The sequence below is a fragment of the Apodemus sylvaticus genome, chromosome 19 (genome assembly GCF_947179515.1).
Source record: "Apodemus sylvaticus chromosome 19, mApoSyl1.1, whole genome shotgun sequence".
In the NCBI taxonomy this organism is placed as follows: domain Eukaryota; kingdom Metazoa; phylum Chordata; class Mammalia; order Rodentia; family Muridae; genus Apodemus; species Apodemus sylvaticus.
Genome location: NC_067490.1, coordinates 25,303,094 through 25,314,689, shown reverse-complemented (window position 1 = coordinate 25,314,689; position 11,596 = coordinate 25,303,094). Strand labels below are relative to the sequence as shown.

At 49.6% G+C, this 11,596-nt stretch overlaps 1 protein-coding gene across 2 annotated transcripts in view; it reads right to left on the bottom strand.

Annotated features, from left to right (window-relative positions):
* Window positions 1–7,126: 7,126 nt before the first annotated feature.
* Window positions 7,127–11,596, bottom strand: part of Tspan15 (tetraspanin 15) — a 44,919-nt gene continuing 40,449 nt past the window's right edge. For both annotated transcript variants that reach the window (XM_052164015.1, XM_052164014.1), the window contains 3 exons: window positions 11,340–11,387; window positions 10,089–10,205; window positions 7,127–9,623 (listed from right to left, as the gene is read on the bottom strand). In XM_052164015.1, the coding sequence (XP_052019975.1) occupies window positions 9,474–9,623; window positions 10,089–10,205; window positions 11,340–11,387 (315 nt within the window). In that variant the 3' untranslated portion in view covers window positions 7,127–9,473. The remainder of the gene's footprint in view (window positions 9,624–10,088; window positions 10,206–11,339; window positions 11,388–11,596) is intronic.

The window sequence follows — 11,596 nt, the reverse complement described above, 5'->3', positions numbered from 1 at the left end:
ATGATAAGATGGCTGTCTTAGGGTTACCATTTTCTGGGATCAAAGCAACTTGGGGAGGAAAGGGTTACGGCTCACTCTTCCATATCACCTTCATTCCCGAAGGAAGCCATGACAGGAATTGAAACAGGGCAGGAACCTGGAGGCAGGAGCTGATGCAGAGGTCATGGAGGGTGCTGCTTACTGGCTTGCTTCCCCTGCCTTGCTCAGCCTGCTCTCTTATAGAACCCAGGACCACCAGCTCAGGGATGGCACCACCCACAATGGGCTGGGCCCTCCCATTAATAAATAATTAAGAAAATCCTTTACAGCCAGATCTCATGGAGGCATTTCTCAATTGAAGTTCCCTCCTTTCAGATAATACTAGCTTGTGTCAAATTGACATAAAATTAGCCAGCACAGTGGCCCAGAACTGTTTTTTGGGTTTCTTTTATAATCTTTATTTTTAGTCATTACATGTCTGTATCAGTTTCTTAATGTATGTTTTACCACTTTGAGAAAATAATTGTAAGTTTTGTGTCTTTACTGAGGTATGCTTTCTGGCATGGTTTTATTGTTTATAGCAATATCTTTATTTCTGTTCCTTTATCTTTTTAAAAGTGTGTGTGAGAGAGAGAGAGAGAGACAGAGACAGAGACAGAGAGACAGAGAGACAGAGAGAGACAGAGAGACAGAGCACAGGTGGTGGTCAGAGGAGGACTTGTATAAAAATCTGTTCTTTCCTTCCATCCTGTGGGTCCTAGGAATTGAACTCGGGTCCTCAGGCTTGGTTGCAGGCCCCTTTACCTACTGAGCCATCTTGTTGATCCCTTGTCTCACTTAGCTTTCTATTGTTGTGACAAAACACCATGACTGAAAGCAACTTGAAAAGGAAATGATTTATTTTATCTCATAACTTAGAGCCCATATCACTCAGTCCAGGAACCTGGTGAAACAGGAGCCCCGGAAGACTGCTGCTCCCTGGCTTGCTCCCCACACCTTGCTCAGCCTGCTTTCTTATAGAACCCAGGACCACCAGCCCAGAGACATCACTGCCCACAGTGAGCTGAACCCTCCCACACCAATCATCAGTCCAGAAGATGCCCTGCTGGTTTGCCCATAGGTCCATCCGGTGGGGGCATCTTCTCAATTGAGGTTCCCTCCTCCTGGATGGCTCTGGTTTGGTGAGACATCGCAAAGACGGACTTGGCCACAGCCCACAGTGCCTCTTCCACACCCTCCCACCTGATCCACCTCTTTTGCCTTGGGATTAGCTTTTGGGACAACCAGAACTGTTGGGGTGATGTTTATTAATATAGATGAAAATGATTCTCAGAAACAAACGGTCTATTAAGTGGGCAAGGAAGAGAAGAGTAAAGTCAGAATTGATTGTCACCGACTAGATGGCCTTCATTTTGCCTTACAATATAGACGGCGGAGAGAGCTTTAAGCATGAATACCCATAGCGAGGCAGCCCCAAAGAAGATGGACTGGAGAAACCTGTCAGAGAAGGCTGTCGTCCAAAGAGTTTAGCAACAGAGCAGTTGTGGGTGACAAGACCCTCACTGACTAAGTCCTTGCCACGCAAGTCAGAGGACCCAAGTTCAATCCCCAGAACCTGTATAAAGGTGGAAAGAGAGACTGGTCCCACCATGTTGTCCTCCTCCTACTGCTCCACAGTATGAAGGCCCCTGCCCCACACCACGCACTCACAATAATAAAGTTACGGAAGCATGGTAAAAATATTTACTGAAACAACCAAGTCATACAAAGTCCTAGGAAACTGTTGGGAAAGTCTCATCTCTAAGTAGTCTGAATGGCTCAATGCTCACTTAAATGTCTTGTCTGTCTGGTCCCCCTGCCTTCACCTGCTGAATGCTGGGATTGTGAGCAAGTGCCACCGTCCCCAGCCTATGCAGTGCTGGGGATTAATGCCAGAGCTTCATGCGCCCGAGGCCAGCATTTTACCAACTGAGCCACACCCCAAGCTCTGTTTCCAAGTTAAATAAAATAAAAGAGTTGGGGGCTGGAGAAATGACTCCGCAGTTAGGAGCCTATATTGCTCTTCCAGAGGACCTGGACTTAGTTCCCTGGAACCCACATTGAGTGACTCACAGCTGCCTGTGACTCCAGCTCAGAGGATCGCACACCCTTTTCTGGTCTCTGCAGATAGCCACGTACGTGCGCACAGACACTCAGAAAAGAAAGAGAATGGGAGGAAGGAAGCAAGCAAAGTCATAGAGTTAAGGCTAAGATCCCACTGGCCCCATCTTCCTTCTCTCTCCCTCAGAGACTTGAAATATCTCCTTCTACTCCTTAACGTAATATTCTCCCTTCTTATGGTAATGCTGGTGAACACAGTGTATTGTATTAGCAATTACACAGGGAGGGCCAGAGAGATGGGTCCGAAGTTAAGAGCTCTGGCTGCTCGTCCAGAAGTCCTGAGTTCAGTTCCCAGCATCCACATGGCTTGGGACCAGAGGTGGCAATACACATCACAGTGGGGAGAGAAAGAGAGAGGGAATAGGGGGGAGGAGAAGAGGGGAGGAGGAAGGGGGAGGAGGGAGGAGAAGAATAAAATTTAAAAATGTAAAGAACTGACTTCTTTGACAACGTTTATTCTGGCTAAGGTTTCTTTAATCTGGAGTATCTAACAGAGCAGGAAGCACCTGCCCCAGGATGGTCCATCCTCACCAGAGCCTCTTCCTTTGGATGCTGGGAATGTTTCTTCAGCTGGTCCTCTACATCTCCGTCAGATTGTCAATCATTTAGGTCTACTATTTTTTTATATACATTTGTATTTAAGTGTGTGTGTGTGAGAGTGCACTGTGTGCATATGCATGTGTGTGTGTGTGTGTGTGTGTGTGTGTATGTATGCAGGAGGAGCCAGAAATGTGCCTCGGATGGATCCGCTGGAGAGGGAGTTTCAGACAGTTGTGGGCTGCCTGACATGGGTGCTGGGAACTGGACCCAAGTCCTCTGCCACAGCAGTGTACGTCTTATCCACAGAGCCATCTCCCTAGCCCCTGTCTAATTTTAACTAAAATATTACACTTTTTGTTGACTGCTGTCCCCTACCATGAATTGCCTTTATTTGTGTGTGTACATGTATGTGATGCACATGCATGCACACACACACACTTGTGCATAGGTGCACCCACATTGTCTTCATGCATGCTTTTTTGCATATGTGTGGATGCATAAGTTTGTACAAGTGTAAATGTGTGTGTGTGTGTGTGTGTGTGTGTGCCCATAGAGGCTCCAGGTGCAGCTAACTAATCAGCTTATGCTGGGGATACCTCATCTCTGGCCCCCATACTCTGGGGTTACAGGCGACTATCACGTCCATACAACTTTTGAGTGTGTTTGGGGATCCAGTCCTCACACCTGTGACATAGTCTAAAATACAAACTATTCTAAACTGGCCAGCGAACTCGATGGCATAGATTCATCTGTCAAGTATTTACTGAGTATCCTGTGACACTCTGGAGCTGCCCTGGTGACAAGATGCCATTGAAAGTGGCAATTCCAAGGTCCCTGGTCCTCAGCAGTGCCAAACGTTCTCCTCCTACTGATTCTTCTTTGGCTTGGGGTCCTACTCGAATCCTCCAGGAAACAGGAAGCTCTGATCTGCATTCTGCTTTTGAAACACTCTTCTTCCTTCTCCTCCTCCTTCTCCTCCTCCTCCTCTCCCCCCTCCTCACTTCTCTTTTCCAGTCACAGCTGGTTTCTAAGACCGACTGCCAGAAGAGTCCAAGTGACTCTGAAAGGCCCCGATGCCTGGCTCGGGAGCACTCATAAACCATGGCCGGCCGGGTCAGCACCCAGAGGGCACCTGAGGCCCTGGCTCAGTCTCTGCCTTCCGAGCTCCACCTCCATCACAGCCTCAGTGTCCTCAGTGGATGCCTGACCAACCAGGCTTTTTCTAGTCACGTGATATCTCCGGTTCCCTCTAGAGGTTGAGGCCCCAAACGTCTATTTTGGCTGATGGAGAAGAGGACACAGGACCAGTGAGAGGATAGCAGCTCAGCCACCAGCAGCAAAGGCACCCTAATGTGTGCAGCTGTCACATTGAGACACCCCAGATGCTTCCTTGGGAGAGGAGAAAGAGGCTCGGAGAGAGACCAAGATTTGGCAAGGCCTGGTCCTCTGCTGGTCAGAGATGGGATGCAGCTAACCCACTGTATCCCAGAAGCCCCAGAGGCTATTTATGACTGTATGCTATGTTTCTGGAACAATCTAAGCTCTGTGGAGACAACAGAGTGTGCACATGCACAAGTGTGCATGTGTGTGTGTGTGTGTGTGTGTTGCATTCTGCCACTGGCAACAGGACAGGGAGAGAAGGTACTGAGGACCCTCCTTCCATGTCTAGTCTCCTGTCATCCTGGCAAGGTAAAGATGGCCACCCTCCTGTCAGTAGGTGAATACATACTTCTGTGGGCTCATTCTGGCAGAGAAGCCCCACCCCTCTCCTTAGCTTCTTCCTCCCTGGCTCTCGGGAATACCCAAAGGCCCAGACTTCCCTCTCGTGATCAAATAGTGACACGGGGCAAGGGTTGCACTGGCTGAGAGAAACTTCATTCACCAGGTGCCCTGCCAGGATAGGAGGGAGCGCAGGACCATTATGGAGGCCTGGTTCTGATTTCTCCTGATTACGTGACTTTGTCACTTATGTCACCTGGCCTGGCTGACACATTGCTACACAATAGCCAGCCATAATAACCTCCTTTCCCTGGTCGGTCTATGCATTAGCGCAGTCAACAATTTGTTTTGAAACAGGGTCTTGTCTAGCCCAGGCTTGCTTTAAACTCAATGTGTTAGCCCAGGCCGGCCTTGAATTCCTGGGCCTCCTGCTTCCATTTCCCACGTGCTGGGATCCCAGGCCTGGGCCACTAAGTCTCAACAGCGATTTCATTAGGACTCCTTACACTCCAGTAGCTGGAGTGGTTTTATCCTTCTTCACCTGTTGTCTGCCCTTTTGGGTGAAGAGGAGGCTCTGGGCTTTGGGGGTGTGTGGGGACAGCGCCACCTAATGGCCATATGCTTCCGTTTCTGATGTTTGCGTTTGTTTTCCGACTGGGCTCTCAAGACTGCGACTCTGGCTCCCCCTAGGGGCTGGTGGGAGGACTGGAGCTCCATCTGTGAAGTTGCGGGTAAATTGTCATCCCTGCTTAAAGAATACAGACGTGACAGTAGGGTACTGATAGCCGTGCAACTTAAACTACAGGAGGGTTCACGGCCTGGCCACACGAGAGCTGGCTCAAAACTTCCTCCCCAGAGGGAATTTCACCAAAGTTCATTCTGGGGAACCAGTGAGGTTTTTGGGCTTCCTTACAGAGCACACACAACTAAAAGGTTACTTACAGGAGTGTGAGTGCTCCTCCCCGCAAAAGGCTGGAAAAACCTTCACTCAAAAGGTATGGTGACTTACCCAGGGCTGCATAGATGGAGCGCCAGTCCTCAGCCTATATACTCCAACCACCCTGCGGCCAAATGCAATTAAGGCAGAGCGGCTAGCTGGCTCACCACAGGTGTTAGGGAGTGGCTGGGTACCCGGTGAGACGCTCCTGGCCCCACCCCACCCCTCCATTAGGGGACGCAGCTGGGATGATTGTTTTGCAAGAAAGCACAGCATAACGTTCCTCAGATCACAGTTGCTTGGCTGGGAAGACAGTCACAAGGTTCCTCCTCCTCCTCCTCCTCCTCCTCCTCTTCCTCCTCCTCCTCCTCCTCCTCCTCCTCCTCCTCCTCCTCTTCCTCCTCCTCCTCCTCCTCCTCCTCCTCCTCCTAAGTGGCAGGGCCTCAGAATTACTCAGGCTGCTCCTAAACTCCTAGTCTTCAGCTCCCCTCTACCTCAGGCCCAGTACCCAGGACAACAGGCATGTGCCACACAGGGCAACTTGTTTTTATTTATAGGTGTGTGCCTGCTAATCTGTATGTGCAAACCTGTGCAGGTTCCCTTGGAGGCCAGAAGAATGTTGGATCCCCTGAAGTTGGAGTTATAGTCATGAGCCACTGTGTAAATACAGGGACTGAACCTGATTCCTCTGCAAGAGCAGCCAGTGTTCTAAACCAAGATTGAGGGACTGCATTTGCAAATTATACCTATATAATAAAGAGCTTAGATCTAGAATATATAAAGAGTTCTCCAAACTCAGTAATATGAAAACTAAAAATCCAGTTTATTAGTGTGTGTGTGTGTGTGTGTGTGTGTGGTGTGTGGTGTGTGTATGTATATGTGTATATGTATGTGTGTGGTGTGTGTGTATATGTATGTGTGTGGTGTTTGTGTGTATGGTGTGTGTGGTATGTGTGATGTGTGGTATGTATGTATGTATGTATGTGTATGGTGTTTGTGTGTATGTGTGTATGGTGCATGTGTGTGGTGTGAGTATGCATGTGGTGTGTGTATGCATACATGCACATGATATATGTTTGTGGATGTAGGTCAGAGGGCAACTGGCAGGAACTGGCTCTCTCCTCCCATTTGTGTTGCCCTTAACTACGGAGCATTCTTGCCAGTCCAGATATGTTTTTATATAAATATGCAAACATTCATTGTAATAACAAAATAAAGTTGTCGCTGAATACAGCAACACATATCTTTGATCTCATGGGCGTCTCTGAGTTTGAGGCCGGTAAGTTTCAGCAGTCAGGGCTACATAGTGAGTCAGTCTCTCTCTCTCTCTCTCTCTCTCTCTCTCTCTCTCTCTCTCTCTCACACACACACACACACACAGAACAAAAAAGGGTAAAAATGGCCATTGATTTGTAAATGCATAAACTAACTATGGTGTATCCATACAACAGAATACAACTTGGCCACAAAAATGAATGGCTTTCAAAATAATTATGCTAAATGGTAGTAGCCAGAGCCTTAAAGAGATCTCGTGATCTCTTGTAAACGCTTTAGAAAAGAGACTGAAGAGCACAGAGAGTCAGAACGTAGCTGGGGGATGGGGCTGCCTTGGGAGGCAGCGGGCAGTGGCAGGACGAAGAGACTGCAGAGATTAGGACTAAGTCTTTAGGGCAATAAATATGCTTATCATCTTAAATTGCATCCCTGATGTCGAGGGCTCTGTGTTCGTCTCCATAAATACTAGACTCCCGTCTTACCTTTCTCATCACTACAATAAAACACCAAACAGAAGCAATTTAAGAAAGGGTTTATTTTTGGTCCACAGAAGGGCAGGCAAAGGTAGACAGGGACACTGGACAATCCTACATAGGTGTTTTGTTTTGACCTCACAACCCTCCTGCCTCCGCCTCCTGAGTGCTGGATTAGAGGCATGCATCAGCCCCCACGCCCAGCAAACTACTATTTACTTGTGCTGTGTATATTTCAAAAGGAAGGTTCCTGAACAGGTTGGTTTTTTTTGTTTGTTTTGGTTTTGTTTAATTTTCACAAGAAGCCAGCGTCCCTTATTGAATTTTTCTTGTAACAAAAATCTTCAAAACTGAAGCCTACGTGGACGAGGAAAGGCACTAGTCTTGAGGGCTATTCTGTTTTGTTTTAAAGATTTATTTATTTTATTTATGAATACATTATCGCTGTCTTCAGACTCCAGAAGACGGCATCGGATCCCATTACAGTTGGTTGTGAGCCACCGTGTGGTCGCTGGGAATTGAACTCAGGACCTCTGGAAGAGTAGTCAGTGTTCTTAACTGACGAGCCATCTCTCCAGCCCCTTGAAGGTTATTCTCTATACTTGAGAGACAAGGAGGCAAGATGGTGTCCTTGGCATTGGGTAACAGAGGTGCCATGGTAGGTGACCCCGGAGACTGGCTGGCAAAGCTCTTTGGTTTGGTTTTTTCTTAAGAGGCAAAGGCATTTGTCAGTCAGAGGGCATATAGGGACTCAGGGCTGGGTAGGCACCACCTCCATCCTTGGTGGCAGAGAGAGAATGAGAGTCACCAGGCTCTGGTCCCAAGCCACCTCTGAGTGTCCCAGCCATATTGTTGTACCACAGCCATCTGTCCCCTCAGAAGGCCCACCACCCAGCCCAGTGTCCCGATCAAAGGGCTCAGTGGGGCCAAAGAGACAAAGAACTTCCAGCCCCCGGAAGCGGGGTGTGGCGGAACACACCTGGAATCCCAGCATTCACAAGAATGGAGCACAGAAATCTGAAGTTTAAGGTCATCCTCGGCTACACAGCGAGTTGGAGGCCAGCCTGGACTACATGAGATCCCATTTCAATAACCAAACGGTGATAGGCAGAAGCATCCTTAGGGAGCACAGGAGCAGCAGCCCCGGCCGCGCATGGTTTTGCACACCTAGGAGAGTCTGCTAAAAGTTTAGGGCTGGCTTCAACTGGCCTCTGATGTGTTCATGGTCATGGTGCCCTTTATAAAGTCCCGCCTCCACCCCTCCTCATTTGGAACCCAAGCTTTTCTGGTTAGGGGAATTTCCTACCCCAGGCTTAGTTGGTTTGAGATTCTTCCTTTATAGCTATTGCCCTAAGAATCTCACAGAAAACCTAGAAACCCGGGTAGGCTTGGGGTGACAAGCGCTTGGGCTGCTGTCTCCAGCAGGGGGCGGCCAGCACCAAGCTTTGTTTGGCACTGGTCCCTGTATACAGTCTACAGATCCCTACCACTGTTACTTTCTAGTTACTTTCAATAACACCGGTAGACAAGTAGATACCGTTATCCTTCCAGGTCCCTGAATTCAGCCACTTCTCCATGTAACCAATTTCTCTACATGTGGTGTCTTAGGTCTTACTACTCATCCTCAGTTTCCCCCAGTGAGTGAAATACGAATACTTCATCCCTGCCCTCAGCGTTCCAAACTTTACCAATCTTCACCTGGGGCAGCCTTTTTTCAACCTGATAAGAGACTTCTAAATAAGACAAATGAAAGGCCACCCCCCAAAAAAGCCACCTCTTTATTGTTCAATTAATGAACTAAGGGGGAGGGGATGAGTGGACTGGGTTGAAGTGGCTAGTTTTTGAGTAGCCAGAACTTCTTGTTAATTGTATACAAAACATGGTTATATAAAAGAAAACCACATAGAAAATGGGTGGGAGAAGCAGGAGCCTTACAGAGGACTCAAGGCACCTGGGAATTTGAGACACGGTCCAACCTCACATCTAGAGCAGGATACCAGAGCTGCACCCAGCACTGCCTGCCCCACAGGACAGACACACTTCTTTCTCGCCTTTAAAAAAAAAAAAATCACTGCAAAGCTGCCCTTGAAGGGGCGTAATGACCACTGGTCATAGCACTGCCAGAATAAAAAGAGTCCACGCTAAGTCCCGAGCTTCTTCCTCTGAGGCTCAGAACCAGAGCTGGGCTGTCCGTGATCCCCGGGGACCCCGCAGGGTTCAGCTTTCCCCTGGGAGGAGAGGCCATCAGACACTAGGCGCAGGCACATCCACCCTGGGCTTTGGTCAGTGCCGTGGGTAAGCAGAGGAGCTGCGACTCGTCCAGTCCAGCTTGTGTGGACTTCGATGCACTCTGCAGTAGTCGGGCTAGGGCTGCTGTGCCCGGCCAGGTCCTAATCGGGATAGCACAGACAGCACCCGGTGCTTGCCGTGTCTGTGCTGGACTTGGCCCCGGGTCCCAGCAATCCATCCGTGACAGAATGCTCCAAGATAATGTCCTCCACACGGGTGATGTACAGTAGTGTCAGCAGCACACCAAGGAACTGAGGACAGAGGAGGAACCCGTGAGAGCCTGCGGGCACACGGGCACCTCTGCCTGGCAGTTCCGTCCCTGGGAACTGGGCTGGGGAAACCAAGACATCCCAGCACCCGCTGCCCAGGTAGCGCCAGGCTGGGGCTCTTCTGCCCTGCCTAGGAATGTGAAGACTTCCTGCCCCTGTGCCTTAGCACAGCCCCTCCATGCTGGTTCTGCCTCCATCCTGGCTATGCCACGCCTTAGCCAGGGGCACCTTGGGAAATTCACTTCACCCCCTCGAAGCCTCCGTTTCTGCTACTGCCATGAAATGGGTGTGGTCATCGGTCACTCCAACCTCACCGAGGGAAGGCAGAGCCAGCACAGAGAGAGCCACCGAGGCCACTCCCCTGAGCCCTCCTTCCAGACCCCAGCCCTCCCAGGGGCTCTGAACCCTCCTCCTTCATAACTCAGCCTGTTGCCAAGGAATACCCACCTGAGGAAGCAGGATACCCAGTAAGAGGCCCGCCATGATGGTGTAGTTGTCCGTGAACCATAACAGCACAGCGTTGGTGCAGCCCCGCACATAAATGAAGTCCTGTGCATTCAGGCGCTGTGCGGGAGGGAGCAGGGTGTCATCGGGGGAAGGTGGCTCTGGTCTCTCAAGTGCTGCTCCTGAGACAGCACTGGAGACATGGTGGTAGTGCTCTGGTAGCGAGAACTACTTCAAACTGGCAGTGTGTGTCCACATGCCTCCCAGATGCCACCCAGGGTTTCACACTGTCACATGAGCCAATAGCCAACTCCAGGTATGTGTGTGTGTGTGTGGGGGGGGGGACTGACATGGTTTAGACCACAGGGAAGCTTCTAGAGTTACTATGTTACATTTTCCCACAAGTGGAAAATTCCTCGCCATGAAAGTTTGTTTTGTGTACAAATTATTAAAAACAACATCATTCATGGGGCAGTGGTGGTGCACTCCTGTAATTCCAACACTCTGGGAGGCAAAGGCAGGTGGATTTCTGAGTTTGAGGTCAGCCTGGTCTACAGAGTGAGTTCCAGGACAGCCAAGGCTATACAGAGAAACCCTGTTTCGAAAAAAACAAAATCCAAACAAAACAAAAACAACAAAAACCCCAACATCATTCAAAACTTTGTTACATGTGTAAATTAATAAAGACAACATCATTTGTGGACAGCATATATGGGCAGGACTGTTTGGACCCGCTGGGTTATTAAAAGAAGAAAGAAAGAAACAAAAAAGACTGGGCACAGCGATTCACACCTTTAATCCTAGTGCTCACCCAGGAGGCAGAGGCAGGGGAATCTCTGTGAGTTTGAGGCAGCCTATATAGCTATCTAGCAAGTTGCAGGTCAGCTGGGGCTACATAGACTTGCCCAGAAAGTTGAGGCATGGGGATACCCAAGAAGGACTTTCCCTTCCCCGGGGGACCCCTGGGTCCCAGGCAGGTAGTGTGAGCTGTCAACAAACTCCAGGGCTGGGCAGGGAGCACGGGAGAGACCCCAGACGGGCACGATGCCTCCCTCAGATAAGCCTGCCTGGCGCAGGTACTCAGCAAACCTGGACACGTGACCTCCCTGGGCTCCCTGGGCCCTTCTGTGAGGCCAGTCAAGAAGAGTTGGGAAATCTGAGTAGCCAGGAGCCTCCGCTAGAAGCCCTCCGTTAGCTAAGGAGTGGGACAAAGGGAGCACCATTTCTGGGGACAAAAGGTTTCTAGGCTGTTACCTCCTTGTCGATTGTTTTGTAGCCACACATGGTGTTGACAACGTCTGTCTGAAACAGAAACACATCCAGTCATGATTCTATAGCCTGTAATCTAAAGGGCTCTCCTGGTAAGGATGGAGCTGAGATTTCCTGCCTCCAGGATCAGGCACAGGGACCCCCCCCTCCCTGGGGGTTCTTGTGGGGGTCACCCCTCCACTAGCCGCAATCTAAGCTCTTAGCCAGAGGTACCCCTGTGGCACCCTGCTGCTGAGGCAAGC